Source organism: Peromyscus maniculatus, chromosome 20 (assembly GCF_049852395.1).
Source record: "Peromyscus maniculatus bairdii isolate BWxNUB_F1_BW_parent chromosome 20, HU_Pman_BW_mat_3.1, whole genome shotgun sequence".
Lineage (NCBI taxonomy): Eukaryota > Metazoa > Chordata > Mammalia > Rodentia > Cricetidae > Peromyscus > Peromyscus maniculatus.
Window position 1 is genome coordinate 29,572,638 of NC_134871.1, and position 19,213 is coordinate 29,591,850.

The window sequence follows — 19,213 nt, forward strand, 5'->3', positions numbered from 1 at the left end:
ATCATGGTCATTCCATCAGTAGCTTTTGCTCTGATTCTTCAGAAAAACAATTTGTTATGCAGCTTTTCTGTGCACTTAGGATTGTTTCTAACTTTAAAAAAGTAAGTCAAGAGAGTGACTCAGTCTCTTCAACAAATCTACTCCATGAAGGGAAAAAAAGGATAGACTAAAAGAGGCTTATAGGAACAACCAGCAGATGCAAACGTGCTCCTAGATGATGAGTTTCAAGCCTGCACAAAGCATGGGCAAAGTGCATTTTAGGGGCTATTTGTATTCAAGAAATAAAGATATATGATAATGTTCTTGAGAAATAAATACCTTTGCTCTGCTATTCACTGGAGTGGCAGGAATATTTATATATTATCTTATTCTTTGTTGTTTTTATTTTCTAATGAATATTTGTGTCCTGGTTCTTCTTTAGTAGATCATATTAAAGTGATATTTAAAAACAGAATTAGAGAAAGGGGAGTTGATGAAATCTATATTCTCTTTCAGTCATTCATATTTCATTCAGAATAACTATGTCATCCAGACCATTGTTCCTAGCAAAGGCTGGTGAATGGGTCCCCTCTTCCACCCAATTTCTACCAATTACTTGTGGCTACATTAAATTCTAGCTGGAGAATTCTGAAGTTGGCCTTATTGAAGAGCATAGGAAGAGGTTAATGATGCACACTATGAATGAATAAGTGGCCTGAAAACTGAGTGTTTTCCATTTTTCTCCACACTTATATAAAGCCTGACACTGGCTATAAAGTAAGACTTGTGACCTTGGTACTTCTTCACAAGAGTCCTAAGGAATATATAGAGTGAGGAAGGGGACAGGACAAGGACTCTGAAATCAGAAAGATAGGCTTCATGACAGTATGGGAGAGCCTGACAGAAATGAAGGTTCTGGTAGGACGTATATGGTGAGTGCAGCTGTTTAGAAACACAAGTGATTTAGAAGTCTGGTATCCCTACATCAGCAAGCACTGCCATATTCTGTACACAGAACAAACATCTCACATATGATCCACTCAGTAATGATAATGTGGTCCATTTTCTGTTGCTATAACTGATCACAGACTGGGTAACTCATAAAGAATGGCAGTTTATTTAGCTTACAGCTCTGGATGCTGGTAAGTTTAAAAGCAAGATGCCAGCATAACCTTCTCACTGCATGACAACAGGGCATCTGGTAAAAAAAAAAAACAGAGTGGGCACACGCTAGCTTCATCTCTCTTCCCTTCGTTTTAAGGCCACTAATACCAAACTGGATCCTTAGCCTTATAAATTTATCTAATCCCAATTACTCCCCAGAAAAGTTTCCACATTTAAATGATATTAGCATGTGAATATGGGAATTAAGCTCCTAACACATGAACTTTCAGGGTCCTCTTTAAATTGTTGCAGGCAAGTATAGGAAAGCAAGTGATTAAAACCTTCTGTTTTGCTGCCATTCCAAGATTCTGGTCTAACAATGGTTAAATGACTCATTCCAGGTCACACAGAAAGACTCAAGGCATCAGTCATAAGTTATATATAAAAGTAATGTCAGAGCAGAAATAAACGAGACCTTAAGTCAGCAAGGCAATCCCACAAACCACCAGCTCAGTGCTAGACCATCAGCTTGAAGTTGGGTGGATCCCTGCTCATCATATTGCTGAGGTTTTCAAAACGGACATGAGGATGACAAATAGACATTGCCTGTGGTTTCTTGAGGACGTGTTTCTCAACATAAACTAGAAAAAAAAAAGGTTCTTTGAAGCTGAAAGGGAGTAACAAGTCAGATTGCATTTGAGAAGAGTACTGTAACCCAGTAGGCCCCTAAAAATGTCGTGTTAGCTTTTGAAGGCATTCTAGGTTGCTGCAGCAGAATGACTAGAACAGAGTCGAGCAGCTTTAGGAAAAGCCCAGTCCCTTAGCCACAAATGACACCACCAAAGCAAATTTAAAAGAAAAATGGGGTGAGGGTTACGCAGCCTGGCCTGGCATCTGGCTCTTAGAGCTGCTGAATTCTATCCACACAGTGTGGCAGAGCACTCCATGGGGAGATCCCCATGAGAGCCCCACCGGCCCAGCAAGCTAGTTGCCTGTGATCCAGCTCATTAGTATTTGCTGAGATTATCAGGCAACATGGAGAATGTCCACAGAAACATTTCCCTGTCTCTTATTCATGGAATGGACAAGATTGCCTCTGGGCATGGAAGATGCTGCTCAGAAGAAGAAGAAAATGGAAGTGCTGAGTAAGAAAAAGAGCCATTTCTTAATGTCTTTCTCTCCCACGACTGGGATACAGGAATTGAAACTGGACCCTAAAGGAGGGGACTGCTTCTCCTCACTTGTGAGGAGGGAACACAAATGCAGAGCTCATTCTCACCTAGGTAGAAGAGCCAAGCAGAAACAAGACAACCCACCCCCCACCCCCTAACCCCCACTCCCTACTCCCACCCCCGCACATCTGCCTTGGGCTTTTTTTCTTTTCAGATTGTTGGGAACAAACAGATGGCTGCAGAAGCCTGGATTTTAAATTTATGAATGGAAATTTAAACAGATGTTAGCAATCAAGATGGCATGTAAGAATTTTTTTCATACCACGTTTATAGCCCTGCCTCCTTCACATAAATGGGGATGTGGGTCATAAAAGGGTAGTTTTTGATCTTGGGGACAGCCTGGATCCAACATGGTGATTATGTGGCACAGTAACGGAAATATTGAAAGAACAAAGAAAGAAAACACTAATCATCTCCCAGTATAAAAGTTAAATGTTTATCTGCAGAATGCTCAAATGTATCTGTATAGAATCATCAACCATCTGAGCATTTTCTTTCTATGTTTTAAGTAGGTGAAATTGAAGCCCGGGATTTGGATGAATATCTGCAGACACCTAGCTGCTTGGATTTTGTTTAGATTTGATGTAATAAAGATTGTTTTATTTTGGTCAGCTGAAGGTCCCAAACATACAAAGTCCTCCCAAATTTCACAGAAGAATAAGAGCCAAGTAATAAAGAACTGGTGGTTGTTGTGAGGTGAGACCCAGGGCTGGGAAATAGAGGTGGGTGGTACTGGAGGCGGGATTGGGAAAATGAATCAAACTTCGTGTAGGTTCATCAAGTAGGAGCTCCTTCTCTTCCACCAGGGATACATTTCAAGATTTATAGAGGATCCTTAAAACCATGGTGGTATTCAAACTGATCTATGCGATGTTTTATATCATATGAAAGTATTATAAAGCATAATCAGAAATTACTGAATGATAAACCAGAAACTAAGAGTTTGACAACTAATAATAAAACAGAACAAATATAGTGACGTACTGTAAGCATGTATTTAAAACTTATAAATTATGCATTTCTGGAATTCTCCACTTAATATTTTCCAACCACATTTGCCTACAGGCAGCTGAGACTGGAAAATAAAACCATGCAAAAGGGTAGGGGTGGGGAAACTGCCATACACCTAAACTGAAGGAAAAGGCAGATGTTATATTAAAACAAAAGGCCAGAGGTAAATATATATTGAATTTTACAGGAACGAAAAGGAGTGAGTTGGAAGGTAAACTGGAAGGTTGATGAAGGTGGTTCATAACCATTCTGAGAAGAAGGGAAGGTTTTGAAACTTGTAGCGTCTGGAAGAAGAGTGTCAACTAAGATACATTAGAAAATCTTATTGATTGTACCTGCAAAAAGTAGACTCCCCACAAAGTTTTGAAATCAGATTACTGGACATTGCAATGTACTGCCAACAAGGCCACGGCCCACAGGGATTCACACTTAGATGCTGTCCTGGCTCTGCAGAATCTACCATGATTTTCTCTCTGTGGACTGACTACACTATCATCACTAGTTTTCCTGCCCTATTTTTATTACATCCGCCATCCTACCAGTCTATTCTCAATAGCATCGTCAAAGCAAATTGTGACACGATCCTCAAATGCAGATTCTCGGGTTCCATCTGATGAACCAGAACCCTCAAGGGTGGACGATAAAATCTGTTAACAAATCTACTAGTGATTCCCACACCTGCTGAATGTGTGTGTGTGTGTGTGTGTGTGTGTGTGTGTGTGTGTGTGTGTTTGTCTGTGTGTGTGTGTAGGAGGGTGAGTATGCATGTATGTGAATAAGAAGGGCAGAGTTGATAATGGGTGTCTTCAATTGATTTCCACATTGTCTTTCTTAATTTTAGATTACATTTATTTATCTACTTATTTTTTATTTATGTGTATATACATGCACACACACACACACACACTCACACCACAATGCTATATGGAAGTTAAGAGCAACTTGAGAGAGTTATTTATGGTCATCAGGTATAGTGGCAAGTATTTTTATGCAATAAGCCATCTCACTCTGACCCTTGAACTTAATTTTTGGGACAGGGTTTCTCACTGAACCTGAAGTTTGCCTATTGGGCAGTTTAGAGTGGCACTGGCTCTAATGAGTCTCCTGTCTCCACTTCCCTAGGCCTGGGATTACAGACACCCTTTGCAATGTATGGCTTTTTACATGTGTTTGGGTCTCAAACTCAGAATTTAACCAACTGAACAATCTCCTTAGGCCACACCTGCTGAAATGCGAGAACCATTATTAAGCCTAAATTAAATAATTTGCCTTGATTCAAAACCTTGCAGTGGCTGTCCAAGGTCACCACAATGGATATAAGAACATGTGTATACCATCTGGTATGTGAGTACTCTATTAACTACCCACCACCATCCTTTCTTCCCACACAGAAGGTGTCACTCTCACTGTTCCCTCTGCTTACCTTGTTCCCGAGATCCCAGATCCCCATGGCTCCTCTCCCCTATCATTTGTGATGTAATTCCTTATCTCCTTCTGCTCTGTTTAAGTGTCACTTTACAGCAGACTTACAGCCCAGACTTGTTTGTTGTCTGTCTGTCTTGCACCATGCTTGTGAACAGTGCCCCTGCAGCATTTGGTAGAGGAATGAGACAGTCTACCAGATGCCAGCATGTTTGTTCAGGGCATCACCTCTAATGTCTCAGTGACTTCAACAAGCACACATGATACTAATTGCTAGCTGTATTTTACAAAAGAAAAAATAAATAAATTAGGTAGGAAAAAAAGATAATAAAAATATTAGGGCCTAAGGCATGAGGTTATCAGAGTGGCATTTTTCATGATCTCCAAAGTCTGGTCTGATATACAATAAAATCATCTACATTTTTAAACAGTGTCTTCTACTTTTCTCTGAAACTGGTCCCAGAGAAAATTCAAGCTTACTCTGGTATTTAGCTAGGCAGAATATAATTAAGGAAGCCGAACTCTTGTTTTCAAGGACCTCTGGATATGCTGTAAGTGGGAGCACCACATACCTCTGTTTGCTGGGGAGTTCTCATTTTAAACATAGATAATAGTATGTCTCCTGGTTATACAAACAACTCTTATTTCTTTGCCCAGTTACTTTCTTTTAACAACAATATTTTGTCACTGTGAACAAGCAGAGTTAACTGCAACCTACTTACTCATTAGTTCATCCCTCCACACACTGTGTCCTCTGCCTAGCAGCTGCAAATGGCAAAGCAGTTCACTGGGGTAAATCTGGTTAAAGCTCACCTGAAAAGATAGACTTTGTTACCAGACAGACCAAGGCTACCTGCTCCTCCCACTGCCTCTCCAAGTAATCTCCTGCAGTCCCATGGCTTTTAATACCATCTGGGGGCCATTCACTATCCTGGGATCAGTGGGAGTCCAGGAAAGAAAACAGAACCCATGGTGGGGAATGCAAGCAAGAATTTAGTCACTTGCAAACATGTCAGAAGAGCTATAAAAAGGCCAACTGGGGGAGGTGATTATTTAGACAGCAAGTCTGGAAGTTGCTACCCTCTCTGGGCATGACAGGTAATGAATCAAGTAAGTTGGGCCCATGGAGGAGGACTTGATTAGTGGGAATCCTAACCACAGAGACACTGTCTTAGTGCTAGAGAGCCCCTTACAACAGAGGGAAGTCAAGGCAGTCTCCCTTTCTCCCTTCTAAAATGATATTTAGATACTGATTTTTCTTGCTGGGCTCTCCTTTCACTCCAGATCCATTTCCTTCATTTACCCTCTGTCTTTACATGAATGTCTAGTAGCCATTAACTTAACTTGACCTAGACAGAAGGAACCCTTGGTTCATACCAACAGCAGGAATACCCCTTCTTTGCCATTGCTCAGCCTTCTTAGAATCTTTGCTTTTCTTATTCCTGTTCTTCCAAACTTGAGTAACACCTGGTGGTTTTGACTCTCCAAACAGCACCTCTTCAGACTTCTCCATTTCCATAGTCTCAATGTTTCTCTTTAGAAGATAATAATGACCTCCTAACTAGCTATCCACACCCCAGGTGTCTACTTATGCACACCCAGGGAGAAGTTCCTTTAGACCCTGAGATCAAGGTAATCAATCAGCAGGAGCTTTATTCTAAGACTGCAGAAGCCATTGGAAGGAGTGACATGAGAAGAATAATATATAAAAGAATAAACAGTGGAAGGAGAGACCAGCTAAGAAGTGACTCTATTTCTTAGTCTCCTTCTCTCACCTCTTTCTCACTGATTCTTCCCTCTCAGCAACTGGTTGTCACCCTTGTTCCTCTAACACGCCAAGAATATTCCCCTTTCTGTAGCTTTCCCATAGCCTGGAAGACCTGCTTGTTCTGATTTTAGCACACCCGAATCTGTATCACCCAGGTCCTCCCCTCTCAGATATTTTCTGACCAGGCCATAGTACTCATGATAGCTGTGCACATCTCTCTCTTTTTAGCCACAAAGTAGGATTGTATTGCACTGTTCTCTGGACCTTAAGTATAGTATATAACTTTCTTTTGCCAATAAAATTGGGGTGGAAGGACACACAGCTCTACTTTGGCCCTTTTCCTTCTACCCAGTAATTGGACATGGTTGGGATAATGGCTACTCCAAAAGTCAGAACCCTGCAGTGAAGATGGCAATTGTCTAAAGCACAATTTACCAGTTCATCTGTGCTAGCCATCTGTTGGTGCGCACGTCCATATTCCCAGACATGTGATATAAAGGTAGGAGGACTGGAAGGTGGAAGGGTAAGGTAATCCTCACTACATAGGGAGTTTGAGGCCAGCCTAGACTGCATAAAGCTCTGTCTCAACAAAAGAAAACAACACACACACACACACACACACACACACACACACCAAACAAACAAACAAACAAACAAACAAAAAACAAAAGACAAAAGAAATCATTGGTGTTTGAAGTGGCTGAGACTTTGAGATCCTTACCATAGCATGCCTACCTCCTTCAGTTTCTAATAGTCAACTGCATGTCTGTGGTATACATTAACATCAAGGGGACTGCTCCACTTGTTAGTTTCACTTACACTTAATGAACTAATTTGTCTACATCACTCATCGTTGTGCCCCCAACTTCTTGGAGTATCCTAGACATTCAATAGGCAAACATTTAATTGAACTTTTAATTGTTTGCAGTTTTTACTTGAACTATTTCACAAAAACCAACAAAATTGTAATTGATGAATCCTGAGCTCACTATGCTCAAAGCACCAAAGCCTAAAGCTTCACTTCGCCAGTGGTGAGCTGAACCAGCAGCTTGCTTGGGTTACAACCTTTCAGCCAGCTGACAGGAAATTAAATTGGTTCCAAAGCTACCAGGATTCTTTGGTCATAAAAGGGACTGATAGGAACAAGAAATGAGATCTTAAAATCCTCAGTGTGAAGTTACACCAGTCAGAAGGCAGTGGGACAAACTTCATTGAATGCTATTTTTTTAACCATTAATTCTGTGTTTTGACATTTTCTGTATGGCCCAATCTAATTCCTCAGAATGACCAAGTCTCAAATTACACTATTAGCATAAATTATTAACACCAAACAGTACTTTAATTAATTACTTAATATAAAGTAATCACTTTTCATTTGTCTTGAATCAAGTTCTTGCAAATTGCTTAGGATCTCACAGTTGCTTGCTACAGACTTATAACTGAGAATCTCATGCTAGACATTGTCCTTGCTTGTTTGCTTTTGTTTGGATGAGTATTGAGGATCTAACCTAGGGCCTTTTGCATGAATACAAGACAATAAAAACAAGGGAGCTATTAAACTCTTCCAGAACCACACCCTTAGACCAATCACAGCATTTCAACCCTGCCCTAGACTTTGTTTAGGGGAAAGCACATTTCCTGTATGGCCCAAACTGATCTCAAATTCCTGGACTGAGGTAATTCCATGAGTTAGTCTCCTATATAGCTGATTCTGTAGGCTTGTGACACCAGAATATTTTTTAAAATATACTGCTTCTACTACCCTATTGTTTAACTGTAATAAGGTTTAAAAGAACTTGCTTATCACACGTACTAGTTTGCTTTCTGTTGCTGTGATAAAACATTCACAAAAACCAATCCAGGCAGGAAAGAGTGTACTGGTTTATATTTCCCTGTCACAATTCATCACTTAGGGAAGTCAATACAGGAACTCAGCAGGAATCTAGAGGCAGGAATTCAAGAGGTCCTATGAAGGAGTGGTCTTTACTGGCTTGATCTCTGTTATTTGCTCATTCCTGCTCATGGATGGCACCTCCTACAACAATTAATCAAGAAAATGGTCCCTCAGACTTAACCTACAGCGACCCTATGGAAGCATTTTCTCAATTAAGATTCCCTCATGCCAAATGACCCTACCTGTGTCCAGCTGACAAAAAAAAAAAAAAAAAAAAACCCAAAAACCTAGCATTTCAAACTAACCCTGTTTCAGGTTTTATATTTTTGTTCCTCAATTTTGAAAATGTTTAAGACTTTGAAGAAATAAGCACCTAAGAACTATGGCATTATTATTTTTAGGGCATTTTTAGTTTCTATAGTATCTGTATAAGATACCTAGGTTCTGCTTATTTACCATTCTACCTACATCCTACACCAATTCTATTCACTGCATTGAACTGGTGAAGTAAGTGGTGTCCTGGATATCAGTTCCCATGACATGTAACAGGAAACTGTCAACTGTTAACATTAATTGAGGGCAGTTTCTGTCTTGTTCCAGCTAAGCTGAATTTTATTAACAAGGCTTAATTTTGAAGTTTGGGTACTTTTTAGCAGTAACTAAAAGTTTTCTTTTCTTTTTTTTTTTAATGTGCTCTTCTCATCCCCTGCCATGTGCTGAAAACAGGCAGTGTAAACACTGCAAGTCTCTCAAACAAAAAGCAATACTTACACAAGGGAGCTCATTCACAGGTGGTTAAGAAAACAGGAACTACCACACCGGCCTTAATTTTTATAGTTTACCAAAATTTTCCTGAACTCTAATGACTACTATTTACTGTTTCTTAAAAATTAAAAAAACAAAACAAAACAAAAAAACACCTAAGCAGAAAGCATACAGGAAACTGGATGTGAGTCTATACAATGATTTACTTTCGGCATGACAGACTTTATTTTGGCACTTTTACAAATTTGCTTTACAGCAGTGACAAAATATTTGCCAGAAAATTCTTTTCCTGGCACAGATATCCCAAGCAAGTTATTCTACAAATAGAATTGCGCTGTTTTGCACAGTTAGAGGTATACCCACTACATTCTTAGCCCTGTAATTGAGGGGCATTGTGCAGCTTTGGAAGGGCCCATCATTTCCTTTTAATCATCCTAAACAAGGTGAATTTCATCTGTAATTGGACAGGAATTTGGGAATTAAGGCCATTAAGAATTCAGATACAACACTATTCCAAGTGTTACTTTAGTTTTGTTTGAATGAGTTCTGTGGCAAGTCCAGGGAAGGTTCTCAAACAAAGGAGTCAAACATTATTGAAAGTGAACTTTATGCTGGAAAAGTTGCAGTTCTTGCTGTCTTCTTTCTACTTCCATGGCTCACAGTTTAAAAATAAAATTAATGGTAAAATAGAAAATAGAACAGAACCAAAAAATGCTTTGTACAGTGAGTACCCAGCCAGGGTACCCCCATCCCTCCAGCTCCTCCTCTGGCATGACTTTCCTAGAAACATCCATCCTAAGTAGCAAGACTGTTATTTATCACCCAGAGCCTCCCTACCATTCCCTCCAGCCCCATGGACTGGCTGTAGTGATCCACACAGGAGTTCTTCTACCAATCTCCTGGGGAGCTTTGACAGATAAATGGAACTATAGGACTGAGCCCCAGATAACTACTTCCAGAAAGGTCCCTTCACTTCTTTGGAATTTATACTTTTAAAAGTAAATTGCAAAAGAAGGCATCTTTCCCAATATTGTCAGTAGCTATGCTATAAAGGTGGCAAACCTTGAAATCCCTGGCACCCTTCCTATCTTGTACCCAAACACATGCAGGACGATACACACATTTCCTCTGGACAATTCAGAGGTGACTCTGATTATAAACAGCCTTGCTGTTGGGCTCTTTGGTCTTGACTTACAGACACCATGGAATACTCAGAAATCAAACCCACATCATTGTTGAGAGCAGACGGTCAGTCATAGCAAAGGGGAGATGTACATTTGATAAAAATGTACAAAATTTATAACAGTGACATTTTCAATATTAGGCCACATGATTTATTCAGTAGTTTGTTTGTTCCCAAATTACAATTTATGTCTATTCATAAGACTACAAAAGTTATCATTAGAATTGTCTGTGCTTATAAAATACCAGCTGTTTTTTAAACTGTTATATATACTCATTAACACCAGTCTGCAACAGGTTACATAGAATCATAGGCACTTCAAAGGCTTAAAAAGATGTTTACAACTTAAACACACTATTAAGAACAAAAACTGATCTTTTTTTTTCCTTTAAACTTCCTCGTACCTTCAAATTGCAAGAAATTAACAAGCACAGTGGCCAAGGAATCTGCAGCAACTTCTCAAAATACTGTTAGCATCTTTGGGTTTACTGAGGCTTGTCAGTTACTCATGTCAAATCCTCCCAAAAGAAGATCTGATTATAGATTGCTAGGACTAAACAGCTTCGTAGTAATAATCCAATTTTACACATTAATTTGCTGTTGCAAATCTGCCTGAAGCTACAGGCAATGAAAAGTAAAGCAAGTGTAAAATGGATAGTCTGACATTTAAAAAAGTACATAAAGTAGGTTTACATATTTGAAGAAAAATCACATATACACTAAATTACCATTATTGTAATCATTCAAAGACAAATTGCACCGTGACAGCTACAAAAGGCATAAGGTTTTGTTTTTAAGGAAGGGGACAAAAAGGGAGGGCAGAGAAGAGGGACAAGAGATAAATTAACAAAGACCAACTTGGTAAGGTCAATCGGAGACATGCTGATGAGGGGAACCGCAGTCGTCTTTGAACCAGAGGACAAACACAATCATTTTGTATTTGCACATAGATGTTCAACCCAATTCCATGAATGTCAAGGGTTTTCATAACATAATATTTTGCCACTGCTATTCACAGAACACTGCAGATGTTAAATTTTTACTTTTTAAGTCATTCTAAAGAAATACATGAAAAGTTTTAAATACAATGGGATTTTTATCATTAAAGGGCCAGTGTGGCTCTGTAATGAACAGAACAAATAACAAAGATCTTCATTATTCTATGCCAAAGCTTTATTTTGAAAAGTTCAGTGATCTCCCAAATAGAGACACTAAGTGGGAGCTTTATGCATAAAACTCCTTAGTAGGTGCCTTCTGGTAAGCTGCGCTGGATGGCTTGCGCTCCCCAAGGTCATAGCTTCCTTCGTCTTTCTTCCTCATGCGGTACACCAACAGCAAAATAAGGAAAATGGCGAAGAGAAAGCCGATCACCCCACCAGCGATGACAGCTGAAACAAGCCAAAGGGAAGAGGTCCTTCACACAGGCTCGAGGTTTTCAGGATTAGTTTGGTCAGTTCCAATCTACTGACATTTTTATAAAAGGTTTAATTTGGGAACCCATGTTTTAAAAAGAATGATCTGGATTCAATAATGCCATTCCTCATAAAGGTATATAATATCAACCCAAAATCCTCCATAAGAAAAATCCAGCTGCAACCTTAACTAATCCTGCACTTTCAAATACTTGCGTTCAGTGCTTGTGTTTCACAGTGTATACTTCTAATCACAACGAAAGGACAAAACATCATATAACAGAGTCAAAAGATTGAAGAATAAATACCAAAAAGCATGCAAATATCTTTCTATTCTTGAATTTGAGGAGACCCTCACACAAATTAGGTATTGTTAAATCTTGCTAATCTTCTCCTTCAAAACAAGTATCAATACAGACTTCAGTGTATTTCTCTTATCAGAAATTTCTGGGACCAGGAGTGTTTTGGTGTATGAACTTTTTCAGATTTTTGAATATTTACATATGAGGAATGAGATATCAGGTCCAAGTTTCAACATGGAATTCATTTGTTTTCACAGAAACTCTGTACACATTGCCCAAGGGAAAATGCATACAATTTGAAAAATAATTCTATTCATAAATCTAAGTTTGTGTAGTGTGCCTGTGTTTTGGGTGTAACCCATGCTGAGCTCAGGAAGTGCCTCTTCCCACTTGTGGCATCATGTCAGGATTTAAAAAGCTTTGGATGTTTGGAATATTCTAGACTCTCAGATCAGTGATGCTCAACCTGTACTTTCACCAGATGACTTTCAATTAGAGGCAGCATTCTTATCATGTGGGTAACATTTGTGCTTTTTCCTCCTCTAAAGTTGGTTTTGAACTCCAGGGATGACCTGGAACATAACCCTCTGACTGGCATCTCCTACCTTGCCCCCATCCAACAGTTCTGGGTCTAATCACTCTTACTACTTCAAGCACCTGCCACTTTGACATCCTCGCCATGATGGACTGTAACCTGGACCGGCCTCCCACTTCAGTCTCGTATCAATGGCTGGCTGAGGGAGAGGCTGGAGGAGTTAACAGAAAATGGACAGAGTAGTCCTAACCTCATGTGTCGTTATGAAATAACGGCTTCCAGGAGGCTGGCAACATGCTTTATGATGGCCATTATATGCCACCTTTCCCAGTGAGGTGTCTTTAAGTTCCTTTGCACTTGACCCTGCTGGCAACTCACCTGCTAGGACTTCAGTCCGTTTAAACAGATTGTCTGAATGCTTCTCTGTATACACATCTGTACTTTTTACAGCAGGGCCCAGCTTCTCTTCTGCCTCAGAAATGCCGACTTCTTCCTTGTCAATTTCTTCAGGTGACTGATGTGGAGAAGAAAGAAAACATTAATATCACTCTTCAAAGAATTGCTAGGAAGAATAAGTAATAATAATAAGTATATCCTTAATTTCCTTTATCTTTAAAAACAAGTTTAGTAAATAATAGGAATAATAATTTGTATGATGTTTATATGCCCATGGGTGAGGCCCCATTTGGACCCATGTAGCTTGTGTTTTTGGTATCATGGGAGCAAAGATAGGTAGTTAATGAGGTCATAATTTAAGAATGATGTGCATAGTTATTTTAGTTGACAATTCTTAGAATCTTTACTTTCTGGACTGGGAAGATGGCTCTGTCCATAAAGTGCTTGCTTGCTTTACAAGCATGGAAACCTCACTTTGACTCCTAGAAGCCACATGAAAACACTGGTTTGGGGCATGGTAGAATCCTAAGGCTCTGGCTAGCTTCCTAAGTGACTTCTAGGCCAATGAGGCAGCCCATCTCTCTCTCTCTCTCTCTCTCTCTCTCTCTCTCTCTCTCTCTCTCTCTCTCTCTTCCTCTCTCTCTCTCTCTCTCTCTCTACACACACACACACACACACACACACACACACACACACACACACACACATCTTTTGAGTAGAGATTTTGTTCAATTGCTCTGCTGTCCTCAGCGGTTCAGAGCACTGACTGATCTTCCCAGAGGTCCTGAGTTCAATTCCTAGCAACCACATGGTGGCTCACAACCATCTGTAATGAGATCTGGTGCCCTCTTCTGGCCTGCAGGGACACATGCAGGCAGAATTCTGTATATAAAATAAATAGACAAATCATAAAAAAAAAATCCCTCAGATAAAAGTGTGGCTCAAGAACCTCTGATTTAGAGCAGTTAGGTTCTAATGAGCTGTCTGGTCTCTATCAGGTGAAGTCCTTTCTCATTGCTAACACTATTGTTGGGAAAACACTGTCAACCCTCTTAAGCTATAAAGTCAGTAGACAATGAGCCTCCTCTCTAGCCAAACCTATTCTAATTCTTCCTAAAAATATCCAGTCTTCACCAGAGTAATATGCCATGTGTCATTCAGTTGCTTTTTGAAGGCTGGAACTCATCCCAGTCAAGATGGCAAAAGAACTAAGAAAAGGGTTCGTTTTCTTAGACTGCCTCAAAGTCATCTTTATATCTCGGAAGGACCACAAACCAGACAAGGGGGATTCATTTGAACTCTAGTGGTCAATGGGGATCAGTGGGTCCCCATCTCAGTGATCACAACACATGAGGTTTCCATCAAACACAGTAATAATATGTGATAGTGTCATTTTCTTTTCCAAGCTACAAGAAAGCCTGTCCTGCATAAATATTAAGTGGCCATGATTTCCATAAATTATCATTTTTATTACTGCATAAATACAAATCCAGGTTTCTCTGTTTTCTGTCTGAGTATAAAAGAAACCATGGAAGGTCCTCCCAAGTCCTTTTGTGTCCAAGTAAAGCAAAGGAGAGAAGCCTATTGGCAGTATTTTGCTGGTTCTCTCCATTTTCTTCTTATGGAATTCCATCGTCAACTGGCTGCCTGGTAGGGCAGGCAGATCAGAGAATGGCTAATCTGAGTCCTCATCAAGGAAGCACAAGCTTCACATCTCATTAGCATTGCTTTGGTTGTTATGCTGTTAGAAATTAGGAAAGGGAAGAGAAAAATCAAGCAGGTGGATAATCACGTATATCCAGGAAAAGAGGTGAGTGAATGCTGCAGGAAATGAGAAAGACACTGAAACTTAGACCCCCAAGTTTATGTAGTCCTTAGCATCTTTGCTCCATTATTAAGACAAGCCATATGGCTTCCCTCTTGTTAGTTTCACCTCTAAAGTCATTTAAGAGTTGATTTGTTAAGTTCACTTTAATTCAACTTCTGAATAAGAAGGGGACAAAAAAAATTCATTGGAGGGATGATCTAGAATGCTCTCCACAGAATTGGCACTTAGAAGAGTGGTCAGTTAGTACACACGCCTCAAGGTGCTCCAGATGGTGCAATCATTTTTAAATTGAAATACTCAGCTGAACAGAAGAAGCACAGGCTCTACAATGGAGAAACTACAACCCAGTACAGAGCTAATCTGAAATGCCTCTCACATAAATGTCTGTGCAAACTGGAATTATGAAAAAGGGAGCACAGATAATTAAATGAAGCCAATTGAATGTTTATTGAATCCATGTCTGGCTGTCTCGAGGCTGTGAAAGTGTGGTGGGGAAAAGACTAGGCCCCACCAAAACAAGGAAGGGCTCTTTTCACTCTTGAGTCGCATAGATGCACAGCAGACTAGACAGAATGTCTGTACCTGTGACAGCAATGCCTATTCAAAAGCAGAATCTTTATTAATGAAACCTTAGAGGCAGCCATGCAACTATGAACAGAAAATTACATTGTTATTATTATTAGTTAGGATCAATATCTTCATTATCATCATCTAGAATGGTATTTGACACACACTGAATAAACCTCCCACAAATGGGTGAATTCTTGATGCTACATTAAATACAACTAAAAATAGAAATATTTGCACTAAAATGTTCAGGGATCTCTAATTTCTAAACCAGAAATTTGTTAACAAAAACTGATTCATTTACTTTGTAGGATTAAATTTTACGAACTTAAATCAATTTTCAATCCATACTTGTCAGTAGTCCAGAAATCTGTTTCAAACTGGAGTTTGTTTGGGATAAAACTCTTAAGGATTGAAAGCCAAAACTTTCCCTAGAGTGTATCTGACTCCAAGATATTGAGTTTTAATAGCCACAGAGTTGAAAACATGCAAGAGAAGAGGTCAAGTAAAACTGTTGTAGAGACCAAGGCAATCTTCCCACAGGCATACAAGCTAACTGCCATACATGCTCTGACATATTACCCATCCTACCATCAACAGCACCTGCTACTTTTCATTTCTTCCCTCTTCATTTCTTTAATTCACTCAACTTAGAAACCAATGGAACAGCTCCCAGAAAAATACTAGGTATGCCTGTCCTAGTCCTCACAACATATCTCCTTGCCTTCCTGTTTCCTGGCTGCTGACAATAGTACCAAGGCTCCGTGAGCCCAGAGAGGGGTGTGTTAATCCACAAAGCGCTGAGCTCTTGGCTACTGCATGTCTACAGGGAGCCACCCATTTGTGTAATGATTTCAAGGTTCCATGAGTGGGAGAACCAAGAAGAGGAGGAACAGGGTACTCCACAGGTAAGAAAAGCCTGCCTGTGTTCCTGCCAGCAGAGGGATGCTTCTTACCCCACAACACCTGTCACTGCCTTCAGGAAACAGCCTTCCCAAACCTACATGCTGCAAGAGCATGACATTATCTTATTTCTAAATGAACAGATGGGTGAACTGAAAAATGGGATGCTTGTGTTGCTAAGTTTTCATAAGCAGCATGCCATCCCTGAAGTGTGTAAAGTCTACCACTAAATTATTACACATGCTCACTTGGTGATCTGGCTTGAACTCTTCTGCTGCACCAAATTCAACTAGTGTTTATACAATGCTTACCAGGCCTCAGGTGCCTGCTACATATAATCACATCTAGTCTTCCTAATGATTCAAAAAATTGACTAGATCCAGGATTCAATGCTTAGGCCTTCACTGGACTCTAATATGTAGTTTCCATATCAAATAGCTTACCTATTTGTAGATGGCTAGTTAAGTACAATATAATGCTAACAAGGTAAAATGCATAAATTCAGTGTTTTCATTAGCTAGTAGTTTCGTTCTGTTCTAAGTCCAACTATCTCATTCTTATTAATAAGCTCTCACGACAAATAAATACAGGTGCAGGTGTACCAGGTCCACGTGTACCTTACAGCAGAACCATTTGTGCAGCACCTACAGTGGACCTAGACACTCACTGAGACCTTAAGACAAGGCCTGGGGCCTCAGTCCTTAACCTATTCCAGTGGATCTAAAGTTCACCATGTTTTTTGACATGAGGGAAAAAAATCTGATTTAAGCTAAATAGAGTTTGCTTCATAACTAGGCTAACGAAGTTCCATAAGGAAGAGCATCATGTTAAAAAACAGTATATTCATAAGGAAGACAGGCCTCGGTGGTAAGAATAGTAAGCATGTCAACCGGAACATGTTGTTAAAGAGCAAAGAGCCATCTCCAGCAATAGGATAGAAGGACTGTTTGCCCCTATATAATTTCAAGTGGGGCCTCTCAAAAGAACTGCTCTGTGTAGTCAAAAGAAAGGAGTATTCCCAAGTACATGCTAATGCAATGCCAAGCAAGTGCACCTTGGTCTGAGCAGGCGTAATGCTTTGTGTCTTCAGCGTCATGGTTTCCACTTTGGGGGCAGCACTAGTGAACGAGATCTTTGGAATCAGTCGGGATGTTGTCAGCTCTGAACTCTCTATGTCTTCATCAGCTCCTAGGAAAGAAGTGAAGATGAGCTGAGCATGTGACTCATGACACATATACATACATTATCAGGCAATGCCACTGTATATTGATTCAGAATACGCTTTCAAGATGCCCAGTCCTTAAGCTTTTAGCACAAACAGACCTGTTTTGCAGTGAGTTTGCAGGGGCTCTGGGTAGCATGGCAGTTTTTTTGTTGTTGTTGTTTTGGTTTTTTTTTTGTTTGTTTGTTTTGTTTTTTTTCCCTGTGTTATCACCCTGAACCCTTTCCCAGTAACCCTGTTTCTCTTAGGTATTCAATCATTTCTGCTACAAATGATATTGTTGTCAGTGTTGAAACATGCCATCTCAAAAACCAGAACCAATCAAAGCATGAAAAGACTAAACTGTCTTTCAATTGACTGCTTATCTCATGGCAAGACTCTGGCCTCTCTTAGGTTTTACAGCCAACTTTCCCAAAGATGGTAGGTCCTTCATCAGCTCCTGTCCTCTCCATGTCCTCTACTCTGCCTGTTCCTCTCACTTGGATTGGCCCTGTCAGCCACTATTGATACTTTTTGTTAAGATCATCAATGTCTTCCATGTTGGCATATCCAATGGCTTTCTTTTAAGTGGTACTCAATCAGCCCTTCTTGTGTTGGTTGGATAAATACCCAAAAGCCATGTGCTAGACTGGCCATCAAGTCACAGTGCTAGTAGAAGATAGTGAAACCTTTAAAACAGTGGTTCTCACACTTCCTAATGCTGCAACCCTTTAATACAGTTTCTTATGTTGTAGTGACCCCCAACCATAAATTATTTTATTGCTACTTCATAACTATAATTTTGATACTGTTACGAATCATAATATAAATATCTGATATGTAACCACAAGGGGGTCACAACCCACAGGTTGAGAACAACTGTTTTAAAAGGTGGTCTCCAGAAAGATTAGTCATTAAGGACCAGTCCCTTGAAGAGGATACTGTGACTATGACCCCTTACCTGTTTCTCTTTTATTAATTAACCACCATAAGGCACTCCAAGCATGATGCTCTGCCCAGCTATTGGCCCAAATGTAACAGGTCAATCAGCCATGGACTAAATGGCCAAAACTGTGAGCCAAAATAATTTTTCCTCTTGTTTAAATTGCTAATCTCAGATATGTTGTTATAGTAACAGAAACCTGACTAACACATTCCTATCACCATTGGACACCGTCACCTTCCATCTCCTTGATAAATACTATTTCTTTGAGAGATTACAACTTGCTAATTGTCTCCTACTTTCCTGCCTGTTATAATCAGGCATATCTATCCTCCTCCCTCAAAATAGCAGATAACAAGTATTCTTTATGGCTCAATTTTAACCTTCCCCTTCTAAAAAGATTTCAATTGTGTGTGTGTGTGTGTGTGTGTGTGTGTGTGTGTGTGTGTGATTATTGTTTAACAATTCCTCCTATACTGGAAATTCCAGAAGGCCAAGACATGACATTTACTTTGCTCCTTGAATGCCCAATAGTATCTAGGACACTATAAGCTCTGAGCTTATGGTATGTATTCATTGACAACTGAGATTTAAATCTGAAATGTCCCCCACAGATTCATACTTTATGTACTTTTCTCCAGCTGAGGGCACTGCTTGGGAGGCTGTGGAATATTTGGGACATGGTCTAATTGAAGAGCATAGGCTGTTAGGGACAAGCCTTTGAAGGTGCTGCTCTACATTTCCAGATGGAACCAAATGCCACATGCT

The 19,213-nt window shown here is 39.8% G+C and overlaps 1 protein-coding gene across 2 annotated transcripts in view; it reads right to left on the reverse strand.

Moving 5' to 3' along the window:
- Window positions 1–9,376: 9,376 nt before the first annotated feature.
- Sdc2 (syndecan 2) overlaps window positions 9,377–19,213 on the reverse strand; it is a 115,609-nt gene continuing 105,772 nt past the window's right edge. For both annotated transcript variants that reach the window (XM_006977623.4, XM_076555953.1), the window contains exons 3-5: window positions 17,356–17,489; window positions 12,986–13,121; window positions 9,377–11,746 (exon numbers count right to left, since the gene is read on the reverse strand). In XM_006977623.4, the coding sequence (XP_006977685.1) occupies window positions 11,583–11,746; window positions 12,986–13,121; window positions 17,356–17,489 (434 nt within the window). In that variant the 3' untranslated portion in view covers window positions 9,377–11,582. The remainder of the gene's footprint in view (window positions 11,747–12,985; window positions 13,122–17,355; window positions 17,490–19,213) is intronic.